At 33.0% G+C, this 18,016-nt stretch overlaps 3 protein-coding genes and 1 pseudogene across 4 annotated transcripts; 1 reads left to right on the top strand and 3 right to left on the bottom strand.

The window, feature by feature from the left end:
• The first annotated feature begins 568 nt into the window (after nucleotides 1-568).
• Nucleotides 569-7,539, top strand: LOC107028706 (acetyltransferase At1g77540). 2 transcript variants are annotated; one of them, XM_015229875.2, is made up of 3 exons: nucleotides 569-774; nucleotides 1,264-1,632; nucleotides 7,338-7,539. In XM_015229875.2, exon 2 carries the CDS (start codon nucleotides 1,288-1,290, stop codon nucleotides 1,600-1,602), a length of 315 nt encoding a protein of 104 aa, XP_015085361.1. In that variant the 5' UTR covers nucleotides 569-774; nucleotides 1,264-1,287; the 3' UTR covers nucleotides 1,603-1,632; nucleotides 7,338-7,539. The 2 variants fall into 2 exon arrangements, with proteins under 2 accessions (XP_015085361.1, XP_015085359.1); XM_015229873.2 differs by having other exon boundaries at nucleotides 7,305-7,539.
• On the bottom strand, nucleotides 3,005-6,381 carry LOC107028704 (receptor-like protein Cf-9 homolog). The gene is made up of 2 exons (XM_027918956.1): nucleotides 4,002-6,381; nucleotides 3,005-3,562 (listed from the first exon to the last, which is right to left on the bottom strand). Exon 1 carries the CDS (start codon nucleotides 6,257-6,259, stop codon nucleotides 4,040-4,042), a length of 2,220 nt encoding a protein of 739 aa, XP_027774757.1. The 5' UTR covers nucleotides 6,260-6,381; the 3' UTR covers nucleotides 3,005-3,562; nucleotides 4,002-4,039.
• Nucleotides 7,540-14,049: 6,510 nt separating the features above from the next.
• LOC107028707 lies at nucleotides 14,050-15,828 on the bottom strand (annotated as a pseudogene).
• A 119-nt stretch (nucleotides 15,829-15,947) lies between these two features.
• Nucleotides 15,948-16,870, bottom strand: LOC114078331 (receptor-like protein 9DC3). The gene has a single exon (XM_027918957.1). It carries the CDS (start codon nucleotides 16,857-16,859, stop codon nucleotides 16,002-16,004), a length of 858 nt encoding a protein of 285 aa, XP_027774758.1. The 5' UTR covers nucleotides 16,860-16,870; the 3' UTR covers nucleotides 15,948-16,001.
• Nucleotides 16,871-18,016: the final 1,146 nt, after the last annotated feature.

Genomic DNA, 18,016 nt, shown 5'->3' with positions numbered 1-18,016 from the left:
ATTGCCCCTTTACTCATGTTCGTTAGTATGTGGTGGCAATTTGAATCTTTTAATCATGCAAGTAGAGTGAATTTGATTGGAGAATACTATAATAATTTCGGGATAAAATGTAAAATTTTTTTATCTTGAGATGATTAATTATTGGACAACTTGTTTCGGATTCATCTGTGTTGCCCATAGCAACTTAGCAAAAGACATAACTGAGGCCATTCTAAAAAGACAGAGACTGGTTGATATTTATTTGGGATGAGCTTTGTTTTATAAATTGGATTGGATTTAATTGTGATCAGACCTTTTAGGAAAATCAAGGTGAGAATAAGCGAACAAAAATTTAAGAGTAAATATGATTTCAAAGTTAAATAAAAGGATATATACATTAAAACAGTAAAAATAATATTATTATACTGTGCGAGGAATGGTAAAAATTATTATCTTATTTGCTTGATAATTTTTTTAAAGTTTTAAATATTGTTTAATAGAAGGCCATTAGAAAAGAAAAACGATTTCCTCAACCATATATGTCATATGTATAAGATAATCCAAATAATTTTTTAAATATTTATTCAAATATGTAAATTTTATTTTTTTAAAATTTAATACTGAAAATTAGTATGAAAGTTGAAGTAGTAGAAGCAACCCATTGACAAAGCTAAGGCGCTTGAGGATCGGGCGTAGTGGATTTATATTGGTGTTTTTCCATTCTCTAAACAATATAAAGCTTCGCCTCCCAATTCGAAGGGGCAGCTCAGCTTGCAGTGCTTTTGCTGATTTTAGGTAACTATTCTATTTTTTCACCTATATTCTCAATTTTTAATCTTTCTTTCTGTTGAAGATTATGGGTTTTCAATACCAGTTTTATGGGAATTGGGTTTATTGTTTTTCAGATTTTCTCATCTGGGGACTGGGGTAGGTAGGTCAAGGTATGAATTAAGTTTTACAAGTTTGAACATACTGACAATAACTCAGATTTTAAAGCTAAATACTGGAATTAAACTAAATATGCACTTGCTTGTTTGATCATTGATTGTAAATTTTGAAAACTTGTCTTCAGATATTTGTTTGGGGGGTAAGATTTTGTATTCACAAAACTAGAAAAATTTCACTTTTTACTCACACAGCTTCAATTTTTTACAAAAAAGAAAATGCTACGTCCAAAAGTTTCAACTTCGAAATCTGTGGTCAAACGGGAATGATTGAAATTTTTGTCCCATAATTGTATTTTTGAGTTAGTACTAAGAACTAGAAGGGTCATCTCATTTGTAGATTAGACAACAGGGGCCAAGTGAGATGATGGCTACTGAGGCGCCAAAGATAGTGTGGAGCGAGAGAGTAGGGAGGTTCGAAACAGAGGACAAGGAAGCCTATTTGGAGTATGAGCTGAGAGATGGAGGCAGAGTGATGGACATTCTCCACACCTATGTCCCTCGTACCAAGCGTGGATTAGGCCTGGCTTCTCATCTCTGTATTGCTGCCTTTTCACACGCTCAATCACATTCCCTTTCCGTCATTCCCTCATGCTCTTACGTCTCGGACACATTCCTTCCGCGCAATCCATCTTGGAATTCCATTGTGCACAAACAAGACATCAAATCTCACATTTGAAGCAGCATGTGCCAATCTACTCCTTGGAAGGTTAGGCAAGCAAATTCACTCTGGATTCTGTTTTTTTTCCTCGTATGTGTAGTGTATTGCTATTTGTAATATTGACATCTTTCCTAGATATTAGATCTGTTTTTTTCCCATGAAAAAAGAATCCAAAATATTTAACTAGGAACTGATTGCTATGTAGTTCTCTCCACTTTCCACTGACACCAGTTCACTACTAGGCTGCATCTCTGGTATTACTTGGTAGTATCATTGTGATCTAAATATGTTCAAGAACATACACCATAGTACATATATAGTTGCCCCGGACGGTTAGCCTACACATGTGAAGTGTGAATTAGGTGTATTTAAAATGGCACGAACACCACATCATATAAATAAAAAACAAAGTGCAACCAAGTACAATTGATGCAAAATAAAGGCTTTCCCACAGTCACATACAAAGTTTATTGCGCTGGACTCATACTTATGAGCTTCCATCGATCATTTTTCTTTCTTATGATATTTTAGTAAGCAAAATTAGGAATTCTCTCATTATCACAAGTGGTAAGAGCACGACATGTTTGAAGTTTGAAACTGAAGAGTGAGTCTCTATTCATTGATCCAAATGCATAAGATTACATGTGTATTTATACACAAGAGAATAAGATATGAAAGGAAGTAAATGAGTAAATCATTCTACACTTGATGTAAATCCTACAAAATATATTTTTCATAATATTCTACAACTAATGCCACACTAAATGTAGAATATCTCTAATTATATTTTATATATCTAGAATATCTCTCAGGGAAGTGATCTCTTATGGCCACTTAAAAATCAAATATAAGAACATGACCTTTTTTAGATTTTTTTTCTTATATGTAGATGTTTTGTGAAAAGGACAAACTAAAAGCAAGTTTGTAAAGAGCTACAAAATCAAATCTCTCATGTCTCTTACATATTTACAACATCGAGAATATCTTAATGCAAATTCTACTAGATATTTTACGGCTGGTGCATCATGGACATCAGTTACTAACTCAATTTTAAGCATTCTCCTTCAATTCTCCAAGGGCTGCATTCTCCTTTAATTTTTCAATCAACAGCTCTTGATTTGAGTTGAATCGTAGGCAATCAACAATTTTCACTTGAGCCTCAATAGCATTTGTGAGTCTTGGAAATCAGTTGTTGAGTCCCACATTGGTCTCGTTATATGGTTTTACACAATCCTTCCTTCATGAGCTAACTCTAAGGGTTGAGCTAGGCCCAAAATTCATTTAATTATCATGGTAGCAAAGCCAAGCCCAACCTAATTCATTGTTTCATCCGATGTTGGGCCCCCTTCTTATATTGTCACACTTCAGATGTCCAGTCTGAGCTTAAGGCCCACATCGATGGGCATAGGGAAATTTGGTTCCTTATATGATCTTTGGACAATCCTCCTCTCATGAGCTTACTTGTGATGTTGAATTAGGCATCTATTTTTTTAATGGTTGATAATCCATAACTTATTTTTCAATACTTTAGTGTGCCGCAATCCAAATATAGGGCATCCGACACCGGGGAACTAAAATCTGGAGATAGATGATTTCCATCTAATATTCTTTTTTACAGCATCGCCTTTTGATTTGTTTTAAGATGACTCACAGAATAAACATATCCAAATAAGGGTATTTCTGAGAGCGAAAAAAATCGCTATTGTGTTCCTTTTAGTATAATGTAGTTAGACATTCAAAGTTGAAAAGATGAACTTGAAATTTTTTATCAAGCTACTAAAAAGCTCAAGTATATTAATACAAACTTGTTTTTTCTGAGAGTGATAACAATTATTTTAATACAAAATCTTGACAAGTCGCATAAAGAAGAAAAACAAATGTGTAAACACAAATGAGATACATGATACAAAATTAAAGCTTAAAAGTGAACAAACGGATAACCGAATCCATTGTGCCAATGTCTTCCCATCCTTGACATCTGAACTTTGAAAAATATTATAGTCAAACACTTGAAAATAATTTATCAAAATACAAAGAATTGTATAGGTGGACCATGCTAAAATCAAAGTATACATTGGTGTCACTTGAAAGTGGCACATGCTAAACAATCCATTAACTAAATCATTTGATCATTGATATACTACTAGTCCCAGTAATGATTAGTTCCAACTAATTATGGTATAGATTTTAAAATTTTATTTACATGAATCCCTCTATCGCATGTTATAGTTGAACTTTTACTAGTTCAAAACATAAACAAGCTAATCCTTTTCAATATCTTGTAGTATTTACTAAAATTGTTGGAAAGAAAAATATGTGTAGCAGAGCATCAGTTAGTTGTTATAACAAGTATGAAAACTAATGTATTAGTAGTTCAAATAAACTAAGAAGATTAGTGTAGAGCTTAGCCTGAATACCTGAAATTATATAATCAACTCCTCGATTAGTAACTTGGCTATAAGCGATTATTTCTTCTTCTGTAATTCCTTTGACTTCGCTGCTTCTTGCTCCTTCTCATAATGATCTTTCGTTCCAAATCTGCAATGATTCTTACAAGCCATTTCAGATTTCCAGTTGAAATCATGAAATATACTATGGATAATCCAATACATAGTCCACTCCCATAGCCCATAAGAGCAGCTTTCCAAAAGTCTTTGAGAAATTCAGAATTGCTTTCTTGATCCTCTAGTGCAGATACGGTATAATTTGTCTCTAATACCCCATCATAGCCATAATCTCTCGAAACTGGGAATCCACGTAATCTGGCATTACCTTGATATGAATTGTTCTGAAATGTAGCAAATTGAGGTCCTCTTGGAATGCGTCCTTCAAGATAATTGTGGGAGAGATTTAAGAATTCAAGAGACGTCAAAGAAGCAAGTTGTTGTGGTATCTCTCCCGAAAGATGGTTAAATGAAAGGTCTAATGATTCGACTACTGATAAATTTCCAAGTGATGGTGGTATATGGCCTTGCAATCTGTTATGAGATAAATTTAGCACTCTAAGTGCAATGAGATCTCCCAAAATACTTGGGATATGTCCTTCAAATTTGTTACTTGAAAGATCGATAGCAGTGTAAGCAGTCAAAATTTTAACAAGTTCAAGCTCCAATCCCTTGGTTGTAATTGGTATGTAATCATGGTAATATCCATTTACAAAATAAATAGAAACATATGTTGGTGACATCATTGTTTGATCCATTGTCCTCATAGCTTTCAAATGTTGAAACAAACTTGTTGGCAAGCTTCCTGTCAAGGCATTGTAAGATAGATCTATAATTTGAAGCTCAGGAAATATGTTTTCGATCCTTGAAGTTCTAATTGATCCATGTAATTTATTTGATCTTAGGCTTAAAACTTGCAACTTTGGAAGAGTTCCTAACCACATCGGGAATGTGTCAATGAGGTGATTATCTCCTAAATCAAGAACTTGCAACCTTTTGCAATTAGCCAAAGATACAGAGATGTTGCCCTCTAGTTCATTGTCATGTAAGTTGAAGCTTTTGAGTACACTTCCAATGCTAAAAGTTGTTGGAAGAGTCCCTGAAAGATAGTTGTTGTGCATATCCAAAACCTCAAGATGACCACTCATTTTGCCGAAACATTGCGGAATTTCTCCCTTAAGGTTGTTTCTTCCCAAATTTAGATTTCGTAGTGATATTAAATTGCAAATAGACAAAGGAATGGAGCCAGAAAGTTGATTTCCATAAAGATACAAAAGGGACAAGTTGTTCAAATTCCCCAATGAAGCAGGAATAGAACCATTAAGAAAGCTAGTACTCAAAACTAGCTTGGTAAGAGACCTTAGGAAACCTATTTCTTCAGGAATGGAGCCAGAAAGCTGATTTTCATATAGATATAGAGTAGACAAGTTGGTCAAATTCCCAAATGAAGCCGGAATAGAACCACTGAGAGAGTTATTCCTCAAACTTAGCTCAGTAAGAGACCTTAGGTGACCTATTTCTTTTGGAATAGAGCCAGAAAGCTGATTCTTATAAAGATACAAAAAAGACAAATTGGTCAAGTTCCGCAATGAAATAGGAATAGAACCATTAAGAAAGTTAGAACCCAAAGATAGCTTAGTAAGAGACCTTAGGCAACCTATTTCTCCTGGGATGGGGCCATTTAAATGGTTGTCAAATATGCGGAGAGTCTGAAGCTTTACTAGTGAGCTAATCTGTGCTGGGATTGTGCCTGAAATCTTATTGTTGGACAATTGGAGATGGACAAGATTAGTGAGATTACCAATCTCAGGTGAGATGGTGCCAGAGAAATTGTTCATGCTAAGATCAAGATACTTAAGAAAAGGGAGAGATGAAAATGGAAAATAATAGAGTCTACCAATGACACTAGCGTTTGTAATATTCAACGTGTTTACCCTACCATTAAAGCATTTAACCCCGTACCAGTCCCTACATGCATTAGAACTTAGTGTCCATGAAGCCAATAAGGAATTGTTCTGGTTTTGTAAAGTTGCTTTCCATTTTAAGAGAGCATTTGCTTCCTCAGTAGAAGCAAAAGTAACGGTAAAGAGGTATAAGAGAGTGAAAGACTGAAGTATAGAGAGTATTTTGGGAACCATCATCGTATATTGCCAAATGATTTTGAGTTGTATAGTTTGAGTTTTATTTGATGAAATTTTTGCGGGGTACACTTTTATATCATAATATATCATTAGAAGTCTTGCGTGTAAAATGCGGCATAGAATCAGAATAACTTTGAAGTCAATGAGTCTGTCTCCCTACCATGTAAAATCATCTCAAAAACTTGTGGGCAAAAGTTTGGTCATATATGGGATATAAAAGTAATTGGGATGAAATTAAAGAGCAGAGGAAGTTAAATTAAAGTCAAGAAAGATGGTGAATGATGAAAGGAAGACTATTTGTTTCTCAAGTCCTTGTGGGAGTCTTGCTGTGCAAATGTCTAATGAATGCTACAACACATTCAAGTCTTCGTCTACTATTTTACTACTCATTCAAGTGTTCTTCTACTATTTGAGCTATTAAAAAAATACCCCTTTTGTGACTCTCCCACAGGAAAGCAGAAAGCTAAACAGATATTTCAATTTAATCTATTGGAACACAAATTCTTTACAGATTACTGAGTCTACTGTGACTTACGGGTCCTGAGAAGTGAGTGGTTTAACGGTGAATAAGTGGCCTTATTGTCAAAGAAATGGGTGAAAACCACAGGAGCATAAGGCTTAAATCTCACCCAAGACAACTGTACATTGATAATGTATTATGTATGTTAGAGTCTCATATTGATTGGGACAGAAGCCATAGATAATGGAAAGGTACAAGGCCTGCTAGTCCAACAAGATGGTACAATTACACGGTTTCAACTCATTGAAATAAACCTTCATTTTGTCAACGCTTATAATTTTATCCACAACGTAATTATTTCCAAGTTGCACTTTTGACCAATTGTAAATTTGAATGGAAATAGGGAAACTAATGTTTGTTATTCTCAAGTCAATGCATAAGTCTTGCTAAGTTAATTTCAAAAGAAGCATATACTAACCAAAAAAGTAGAGAAATGTCATCCTCAAAAATTAGACATGATTGAGTTGAAGAACAAAGTGTCATGGATCTTACTTTTTTTTGTGTATAATGATAAGATATTGAGTTATCGATGGACCTAATTGGACATGGTATTTAGAATGAGATGTGACTTTTTCTTTTTTTAGTTTCTTATTTGGTTTTCGATATTCATATTAGGGACCTGATTAATCTTGATTCTTGCTGCTTCAGACTTATCAAAGGGGAAAGCATCAAGTTTGTGCACAAAATGTCAGTCCTTGTGGTTGGTCTTCATATATTGTCCATGTTTATTTACTTTTTTGGAAATTTGAAGTTCGTTTTTTATTGTAAAAACTGTATAACTGTTGATTATTTATGCGTAAATCTTTTGTTCAAATACTCATTTATTGATTTGCTTGAAGAATCTCAAAACTCCATTGTGATGGTTGTGTTTGAATCACACAACTTAAGTACATCTTAGTGTGCATTTTGTACAATCAAAAGAATAGAGGAAAGGGGAAATGTAGAGGGAAAAGTCAGCAAGAACTGCTGCATTTATATGAAATAATAATTGATCAATTCAAAGTTAGGGAAATGTTGTTGTCTTCAAGTCTATACCCAAGCTTAAGTCTTGTCCATGGAAATGTTGAATGATTGTGTTCTTTTCTCGGAGAATATAATCTTTTCAATTTTTCTTTTCCATAATCAAATTCATGCACTCAAAAAAGAATCTTGCACACCAACTATCGAAGTTCATAATTAAGTAGTTTGTGCGGTTTAACAGTCAAATGGAGTCCAGATGAAAAATACTAGTGATTTTTGAGATGTTGAAATTGGGTTTTTGGTAGTGGTAACGAATAATCAAGTTCACCTTTTTCAACATTCTTTGGCATGCCAAATGTCAATCTCACATTTTGCCTGTCAAACATAAAAGGATTATGGATTCTTGAATTACTACAGACTCAGAGGCAAAGTCAGGATTTGAAGATTGGTAATCTGATTTATAAAAATTGAGATATTTAAGTTGTGTTAACTTTTCAATCTTGTATGACATTGTTGTTCATGTTCAAGAAAGATAGTGGAAAGGTACAAGGCCTGCTAGTCATTAAAATAAACTTGATTTTGTCAATTCTAACAATTTTATTCCACACTGTAATTATTTCCAATATCCACCTTGATCAATTGTAAATTTGAAACCGAAAGAGGAAAATTAAAGTTAGTTAATCTCAAGTCAAATGAACAAGTCTAACAAGTCTTGATATGGAACTTCAAAGAAATCAATCATTGTTTGAGGGGGTTAACAAAATTTTTTTAATAAAAAAGTACAGGGTATAATTAGGACTAGATATAAGTTCATGAGGAATTTCAATAACGGAAAAATTATGCGGTTAAACATATTTATACTACTTAATTACCTATCGTAGCTATAGTTTGCTATAATTATCACTCATGGCGAACATTATACATTATTAAGTGGCCTGACTTCAAGTTTGTATAATTAGTCACGTTTGTATATGTATAATTCGTCAGAATATACAAATACATATGTATAATATACAATTTATCTAATTGATATATATATATACAATTCACCTCTCTCGCTCGCCTCTCTCCTTTCCTCTCCCGATTTCGCTCGCCTTTCTTCTCTCTCTCTCTCTCAATATCGCTTGTCATATATACAAGTGCATACGTATAATATACAATTATCTAACCGATATACATATATAATTCACCTATCTCCCACTTTCTGCCCTCTCGCTCGCTTCTTTCCTCCCTCTCCCAATCTCGCTCGACTCTCTACTCCCTCTCTCAATCTCTCTTACCACATATACAAATTCATATGTATAATATACAATTATCTAACCAATATACTATACTATTCACCTCTCTCCCACTCTTTGCCATCTCTCGCTCGCCTTTCTCCTCTCTATAACATGTAGCTACGAATTATAATGGAAAAATTACTTGAATGAATGCGTTTTAATAAATAATTACTGATTTTAGCAATATTTTTTATTTATTACTATTTATAGCAATATTATGTTAAATATGTATTAAAAGTGAATTAAGTATGCGATATATATGTATTATAACTATTTTTAAAAATATGTTATGCTTGTTGGGTAAGAAGTTGACACATTGTATTATAAGTGTATTAAAATGTGTGATAAATGCATTATCCATCAAAAAAACTTGTATTATATGTGAATAATAAATTATTTTTTTTGTAACATGAATAAAAAGTGTATTATAAATGTATTAAAAGTGGTAAAGTGAAAAAAAATGTTATTGCTGTAAATGGTAAATATTTTTTATTTGTAGTATATTTATGTAAGTTTCTCAAATTAATATAAGATACTTCTATGATACATGAAATTAATACTAGATACATATAACAAATAAACAAAACTAAATTGTTTGTTAGATACATTATATATTGATAATAGATACATCAAATTAATGAAATTTTATTATTTTAAGAGTAATAAAATGAAATTAATCAAATTGCATGACCAAGATATACATGTTATTGTCTTTTATAAATAATATTAAAGAATTTATTATTTCAAAAAATAATAAAATTAAATTAATTAAAAATAGACACACTCTTTGATTTTCGCCTTATATTAAGGAAATTGGTTACAACCAATTAATTTAAACAAATAAAATACGTATCTCAATTTCGAAATTCGACAGCTACATGTATTTCACGGATTCAAACTCATGTATCCCAAGTATGAAATATGGTAGTGGAAGTAATATTTAAAACTATTGGGAATCTAAGTAATTAGAACCTAAACTAATGAGATGTATGTAGTTTGTCATGGCTATAGTTTGATAATTACAATTTGTAGCTACATGTTATACGGAGAAGAGAGGCGAGTGATACTGGGAGAGAGAGGAGAGAGGCGAGAGAGGGGGAAAAGAGTAGGAGAAAGGTGAATTGTATATGTATATTGGTTATATAATTGTATATTATACATACTTATTTGTATATATGGCAAGAGAAATTGGGAGAGGGAGGAGAGAGGCGAGCAATACTGGGAGAGGGAGAGAGAGGGAGCAAGATCGCGAGAGGGAGGAGAGAGGCGAGCGAGAGAGCCCAGAAAGTGGGAAATAGGTGAATTGTATATTTATATAATTGTATATAACTGTATATTATATATATACATTTGTATAAATGGCAAGAGTGATTGGGAGAGGGAGGAGAGAGGCGAGCGAGATTGAGAGAGGCAGGAGAGAGGCGAGCGAGAGAGGGCAGGGAGTGGGAGAGAGGTGAATTGTATATATAGGTTAAAAAAATTGTATATTATACATATTTATTTGTATATCCTGGCTAATTACATATACAAACATGACTAATATACAAACTCGAAGTCAATCACGTAATTAATGTATGATGTTAGTCGGGAGTGATAATTATAACAAATTATAGCTATGATGAGTAATTAAAACTATATTTATTCAAGAGAACTTTCACATATAACCACTCCAAAATAGCCTAATAAATTTAAGGAATCCCATAGTGTAATACAATAATTACATTCTGTCCCGACAAATTTAGTATTTACTAATAATCCCTTAAAATTGCTGTGGCGTGATACATTAGTATGTTGTGATACATGGTAAATGATACACAGTAAATTAAAACTGTTAAGATTAAAAGGGGGAAAAAATGGAACATTTAAATTTGTTATCTAAATCAGCTTAAATTACGGTAACAGTTCATTAATAAGCATTAATTCAGCACGTAATTGGATAACAATTTCAAATTTTGAAAATTCAAGATTATATCATCTAGTTTGAAGACATTTTTATGAACATCCAGTTATTAAACTTATTGACTGATACATGATAACAATTTTCAAAAACTCGTGATACATAGAAAATCATATGATACACATCAAATTTATGTATCAATGCATCGTCTAAACACTATAACACACTGAGTCGATATGTATCAGCAAGCACACTTGATGGCGCAGTTATTAAACTTATTGACTGATACATGATAACAATTTTCAAAAACTCTTGATACATAGGGAATCATATGATACACATCTAATTCATGTATCAATGCATCGACTAACACACTATAACACACTGAGTACTTATGTATTAAACTTATTGTCTGATACATGATAACAATTTTCAAAAATTCATGATACATATGGGATTCCTTTACTAAAATTTTTACTAATTTCAACAACAATGGTTGCTGCTTTTTTTCTCTTTTTTTGGTGTATTTTGTCAACCTTTGATTTAGATGATTCGCCAAAATCTTTGTTTGAATCCTTCCGAACATTCATAGGATCATGCAAAGACTTTTTTCTATTTTCTTTCTAGTTTTCATCGTCCCAATCATAAATCCTTCTATTAGTAAAAGGATCCATTAATATGATGTAATAGAACAATGAACAAAAATTTAAAAAGAAAAAAAAAACGGATGATGGAGTAAGAAGAAAAAGAAGACCTAGAGACGGCTGATGTAATATAGCAATGAACAAGAAGAAAAAAAAAGAAAATAAGAACAGATGATGGATTAAGAAGAAGAATAACTATAGACGGATGATGGAGTAAGAAGAAGAAGAAGAACCAGAGAACAATGGTCCAATTTTCAGAAATTTCAAATTTTTTGAATTTTTAAATTCAAAATTTCATATTAAATGTTGTGAAAAGTTTTTAATTAAAATTAATAATTCAAAATTCAAAAAGTGATTCAGAAGATTGAGTGTTTTAGTGGAGAAAAAATAGGCATGATATTGGGGAAGTGTGTGTTATAGGAGAGAGAAGGTTATGTATCTCTAAACTTCTACTAAAATTAAAAAAAAGGGAATTATGAAATATTTAAAAAAAGAAGGGAAAATTAGAGAATACAAAACTTATAGTTGTGTATTTAAGTTATTTTTCCTATTAATTTTGTGTATTTGTTATATGTATATAATATTAATTTCATGTATCTATTTATATGATATAATATTAATTTTATGTATCTATTTATATGATATAATATTAATTTCATGTATCTATTATATAATCTAATTTTAATTTCATGTATCTTTTATATATATCCATTATTAATTCGATATATCAAGTATTAGTTTCATACATTATATTCAAAAGGGGAAATACATAAAATCCCCCCTGAACTTGACACGAAAACTTGCTTTAGTAGTTAACTATACGGGTAATTATTTACCCCCCTAATCTTTTTTCAAGTAAATTAAAATACACCCAAATTGCTGACATGACAAGTCAAAAAAAAATGAGGCGCGTAAAGATAAAAAAGTAAGAAAAAAAAAGAATGAGTGGACCCCAATTATTTTCATTTTATCCAATAATCTTTTTTTTTTCATCTACCACCCCCAATCCACCTCTTCCACCCTCAACCACCACTGGCACTACCCTTTCTTCTTCTTCGACACCCTCCACCCCCAATGAACCCCCACTCCTTCCCTATTTATTTGTCTTCCAATCTCTTCTTCTTTTTCTTTGTTATACTTTTCATATTTTTCTCCTTCTTCAAAACGGATCCATTCCACCCTCATTTTCTTTAATTTCTATCATAAATTCAACATATTTGATGAACAAGAAAAAATTGAAAAGTCATCAATTTGTTCTTGCTTCAAATTAATATTAGTCTTTATGGCAAGATTTAAATGTGATGAACTTGAAGTTATTTTCAATGAAACTCTACAAATTTTCATTTCAAATTAAATTTTTAGTAGTTATATTTATTTGTTTTAATTTTATGTCTTAAAATTGAGTTTTCTTGTGAGAATGATTTTGAGAATTTGAATCTCTTTCAATTGATTTTTTTAGATTATTTTTCTTATATTAATTCTTATTTTTTGAGTTTTTTTTTACTTTCTAAATTGTGAGCAAATAAAAAGAAACAAAAAAGAATTAAAAAAATCAAAATTTGAATATGTTGAATGGGATGCTGATGTGGCAATAACGTGACGCTGATGTGGCGCTGACGTATCAATGACATGGCGCGTGTGAAATGCACTTGCCATTGTGAGACTGGTATTATTATATTAGGGTGTATTATAATTCACTTGAAAAGAGGTTAAAAAGCTAAATAATTACCCGTGTAGTTTAAGTACTAAATCGAGTTTTCGTGCCAAGTTCAGGGGGGATTTGATGTATTTTCTCTATTCAAAAGCATGTATCTCGGATACATAGTAACCCACATATAATTATGCGTATCTAAATATGAAATGTAATTGAAACACACAAATTTAGGAACAAATTAAATCACGGTTGTGGATTATTTGTGTATAGTATTATTAATGTGTAGTACCTTTTAACGAGAATCATCTGATTTTGAAAATGTCCAACCACTAAAGTGTTTGATAAACAACAAAATCAAATAAATATAAAACCTAATTTGTAAACTTTTTAAAAATTGAACTTCAGAATATTATGAACTCTAACTCTGATACAAAATTAAAATACGTATGAATGATAAAATAATAAAAATATACTATAAATATAATATTGATTTGAACAAATAAACATTTATTGAAAGAATAAAGAAAGGAGACCTAATGTTTTATTATTCTTTTTGTTTTTTCATTTGGTTTCTAGTAACCACGTTAAGGACATGATTAATCTGGATTCTCGCCTCGTAAGTCCCATTAGAGGGGGAAGCGCCATGGTTTTGCAAGGATGGTCCCTTTCTGGTCTTTAAATATTGTCCTTGTTTTATTTACGTTGATGCGTTTCTTTATAGTTTACTAGTATTCGTACCCGCGCGTTGCGCGAATATTCTCCAACTCTTATTTTCCACCAAGAACATCACAAATCTTCAATTTTCTTTATTCTCATCATATCATTATTTGATAAGGTGACAAGTGCCATAACAGAACAGAAAACCAAAATAATTATAAAAAGAAAAAACTCCAACATTCATTGAAATTCATAATACTTCTTAAATATCATCAAATCCACCATCACCAAAACAAGTATCATATTGCATCTCCAATGAGGCATTACACTTACTGGACTTCTAGTGCTGCCTTTGAAGGCCTCACTGCTGCTTCTTTTTTCGCCTTCTCATAACGATTCTGTATTCTAGTTCTTTCAGTGATCCTAGAAAGCCAATTGGGATTTCGACTCGAAAGCATGAAATATGCTATGAAGAGTCCAATGATAAGTCCACTCCCATATTCCATATGAATGTAGTTGCTTTTTTGATTCAACACATGTGTTGTGTTGTTTCTCTTTGGCATCTCGCGACTTTCACGACCTTTTGAAACAGGGAATCCGCGCAATCCATCATATGAATTGTTCTGAAATGTAGCAAATTGACGTCCTATAGGGATGCATCCTTTAAGATGATTGTGGGAGAGCTTTAAGAATTCGAGATATGTAAGAGAAGCGAGTTGTTCTGGTATCTCTCCTGAAAGTTGGCTGAATGAAAGGTTCAATGATTCAACTATAAATAAATTTCCAAGTGATAGATGGAATATGACCTTGCAATCTATTATGAGACAAATTCATCAACCGAAGTGCAATGAGATCTCCTAGAACACGAGGGAGATGTCCTTCAAATTTGTTGCTAGAAAGATCGATTGTAGTGTACAAAAATAAGATTCTCACAACTTCAAGCTCCAATCCCTTAGTTACCACAACTACCGAATCTTGGTAATATCCATCTCTTCCATTACTTGGTAACTTTGTCAACGGATCAATCGTCCTCATGGCTTTCAGATGTTGAAATAGACTCGTAGGTAAGTTTCCTGAGAAGGAATTGTAAGAGAGATCTATTATCCGGAGCTGGCGAAACATACTTTCAATCCTTGAAGGTTGAATCAATCCATGTAATTTGTTGGATCGCAAGCTTAAAACTTGAGCTCAGGCAAAGTCCCCAACCACATTGGGAATGTGTCGTTGAGGTGATTATCTCCTAAATCTAGATTTTTGGAACATTTTGCAATTAGCCAAAGATCGGGGGATTTTCCCCTGTAGTTTATTACCATGCAAGTTGAGGCTTCTGAGTGAACTTTCAATGCTAAAAGTCGTTGGAACAGCCCCTGAAAGATTGTTGTGGTGCATATCTAAAACCTCGAGAATGTAACTCATGTTAGCTAAACATTGTGGAATAGCTCCGCTCATGTTATTTTTTGCCAAAACGAGCATTTTTAGTGACATCAAATTGCAAAGAGACGAAGGTATTTCCCCACTAAGATTATTTTCCGATATGAAGAAGTATCTCATGGAATTAGCTGGAATAGGTAGTGACCCTTCAAGAAAATTGGACCGCAAGTCAATAGTATCTAGAGATAGAAGAGGAATCGAGTCCATGCTTGCCAATATATTGTGAGATAGATTGAGAAATGACACTGAAAATTCCCAATGAGACCAACTTCTTGAGATTCTCCGCGGATCTTAGAAACTCCAATTCTTTCACTTCACACGCGGCTAATCCTTACTTCTCAAGATATTCAGGCAAAGTAGATTTAACTTTATCCTTGTTGGTCAATGTGATACGATTATATGAAAGACCAAGATCTAAAAGATACTTGAGGTTCGAAATGAAGCTAACATCCACACTACCACTAAAATTATTCGATGAAAGATCAAGAGTTGTTAGGTTCACGAGGTTTTGAATTGATGAGGGAAGATGTCCTTGTAGCTGATTGTGTCTTGCAAGTAAATCCAGACAAGTGAATTGGACTTGAAATCCTCAAGCTGACCGAAAAATTGGTTATTACTCAAGTACATTAAACGTAGTGATGGAAGGGAGAATATCCATGACGGAATTGTTTTATTCATGGAGTTATCTCCTAGATACAAAGACTCTACGCGGGTGAGATTTGAAAGAGATTTGGGAATAGGCCCTCTAAGGTTGCAATTTTGAAGAGTCAAAGACTGCAACAAAGTTAATTAGCCAAGAGACTCGGGTAAAGTATCAGAAGAATTCACGTCAGTAAGACCTAACTCTACGAGAGATGCACTACTATTCCATTTGGTCTTTGGGAAGTAACCGTTGAGCTGATCATTGTGGTGTAAATCAAGTCTTTCCAAGTTGGGCAAGTGAAAAATACTCTCAGGTATTATCCCGTACAATCCTGTCCATCCCAACCTCAAAGTTGTTAAATGAGAAGAAAAAATCAGAGGGATGGTGGAAGAGATGTTTATGAATCTAAGATTAAGCTCTCTTAACTGAGTCAAATTTCGAAGGAGTGATTTAAAATCATGACTTGCAAGTCTTAGCTTATCGAGATAAAAAGTGGAGAGAAAAAGAGAATGTAACTTTGAAAGATGAGAGGTTTCAGAAGGAATTTGACCTGAGAAATATGAGCGGGAAAGATCAAGATGAGTCATGCTTGAAAACATGCCAAATTTAGGTGAGATTTGAGAACCGTCAAAGTTATTCATAGAAAGGTTGAGTCTTTGGAGATGAGAGAGTGGGAATAGGCTGCTATTGGAGTCAATCACCCCAACAAGTAGGCTGCAACCGAGGTCAAGTTCAATGACATGACCACTCATCTCGTCACACTTCACTCCATCCCATAAACAACAATCTCCACTTAAGTTCCATGAACTCGTCTTTGGATAAGACTCTTGGCCAAGCATAAGTCCACACATATCAAATGTATCTATCGTAAACGTCTGCTTGAATTTTAGAAGGGCAGTACTTTGATGTTTGGGACACAAATGAGGTAATATGGAAGAAGAGAAAACAAGTTCGTGACAGAGAAAGACAAGTAAAAGCACAACTGAGAGTTGCTTGTAGTCCATGATTGAATGAAAGAGTTCAAAATTTGGTAGTGAAAATTATGAAGAATCAATGCAAATATATATTATCAAGGCAAAGACTATGATTGATAGTGTAATGTTTGTTGTTTTTTAAGTAGATACATAGCAAGTCTTGCCATGGAAATTTCATAAGAAAGTGTAACAGTATTTTCTACTCGAAAAATTGTAGTGGATCAAGGGGCCCATTCTCCACTACTGTTGTTATTGGATATACACGTTGAGTGTTGAGAATTGTTTGGGCTCGATTGATTGCTCATAACTTGAATTTTCTTATTACAAACTACACAGAAAAAACCAACTTAGGTCTTACAACTCTTTACACTCGATTAGTCGAGCCCGTTGCATTTAGGTTGGATCCATTTCCAATGACTTGTATAAATGTATAAAGATCTATGACTTTACAACAATTATTACGCCCTCAATCTCATAGAAGTTGGATTGAATATTTAATTCTGAAATTAAATGATAAATTGTGAGTGAAAAATTTCAAATGAAAGCTACTTAACGCATAAGTTCAAAATTTGAAATGAAAGTTACCTAACACACAAAGATTTGACTTTGATTTTCGATTTTGATGTGATTACTCATTAAGACAAAGCAAGATAACTACAAAACAATTTTAACAGCATAGTGCAATGTAATTGTAATTCTGATGTATTAATGTTAATTGATAGTATATATAATGTTAATTAAAACACAAACTACATAACATGTAATTTAACTGACATTAGTTAATAGGATCTCACTCAAAATCTGTTGTTAAGAATAGAGGGGTCTCACCTATTTCGTCACATCTTAATTGCAAACAAAGATCATGAAATTGCCACTGCAGATTTTTTTTATATCATGTGCTCAAATTGGCTATTAAAAACAATCGATATTTCTGTTGGGTTATCCCACGTCGGAAGTGGAAGGGGCTGGTGGTCAATTTATAAGTGTGAGGGAAAGCCTCAACCTTTGAGCTAGCTTTTGGGTTGATATATACCAAAAGACCACGAGTAAGAAGACAACGAGAAATATACCAAAAGACACAAAGATTTAACGTGGTTCGGTCAATCGACCTACGTCCACAAAGGAGATGAGCAATCCACTATAAATATGAGAGTACAAAATACAGAGGGAAACAACCTCAACCAATT

The sequence above is a fragment of the Solanum pennellii genome, chromosome 8, assembly GCF_001406875.1.
Source record: "Solanum pennellii chromosome 8, SPENNV200".
Lineage (NCBI taxonomy): Eukaryota > Viridiplantae > Streptophyta > Magnoliopsida > Solanales > Solanaceae > Solanum > Solanum pennellii.
The sequence above is the reverse complement of the archived record's forward strand: the minus strand, read 5'-3'. Positions and strand labels throughout refer to the sequence as shown.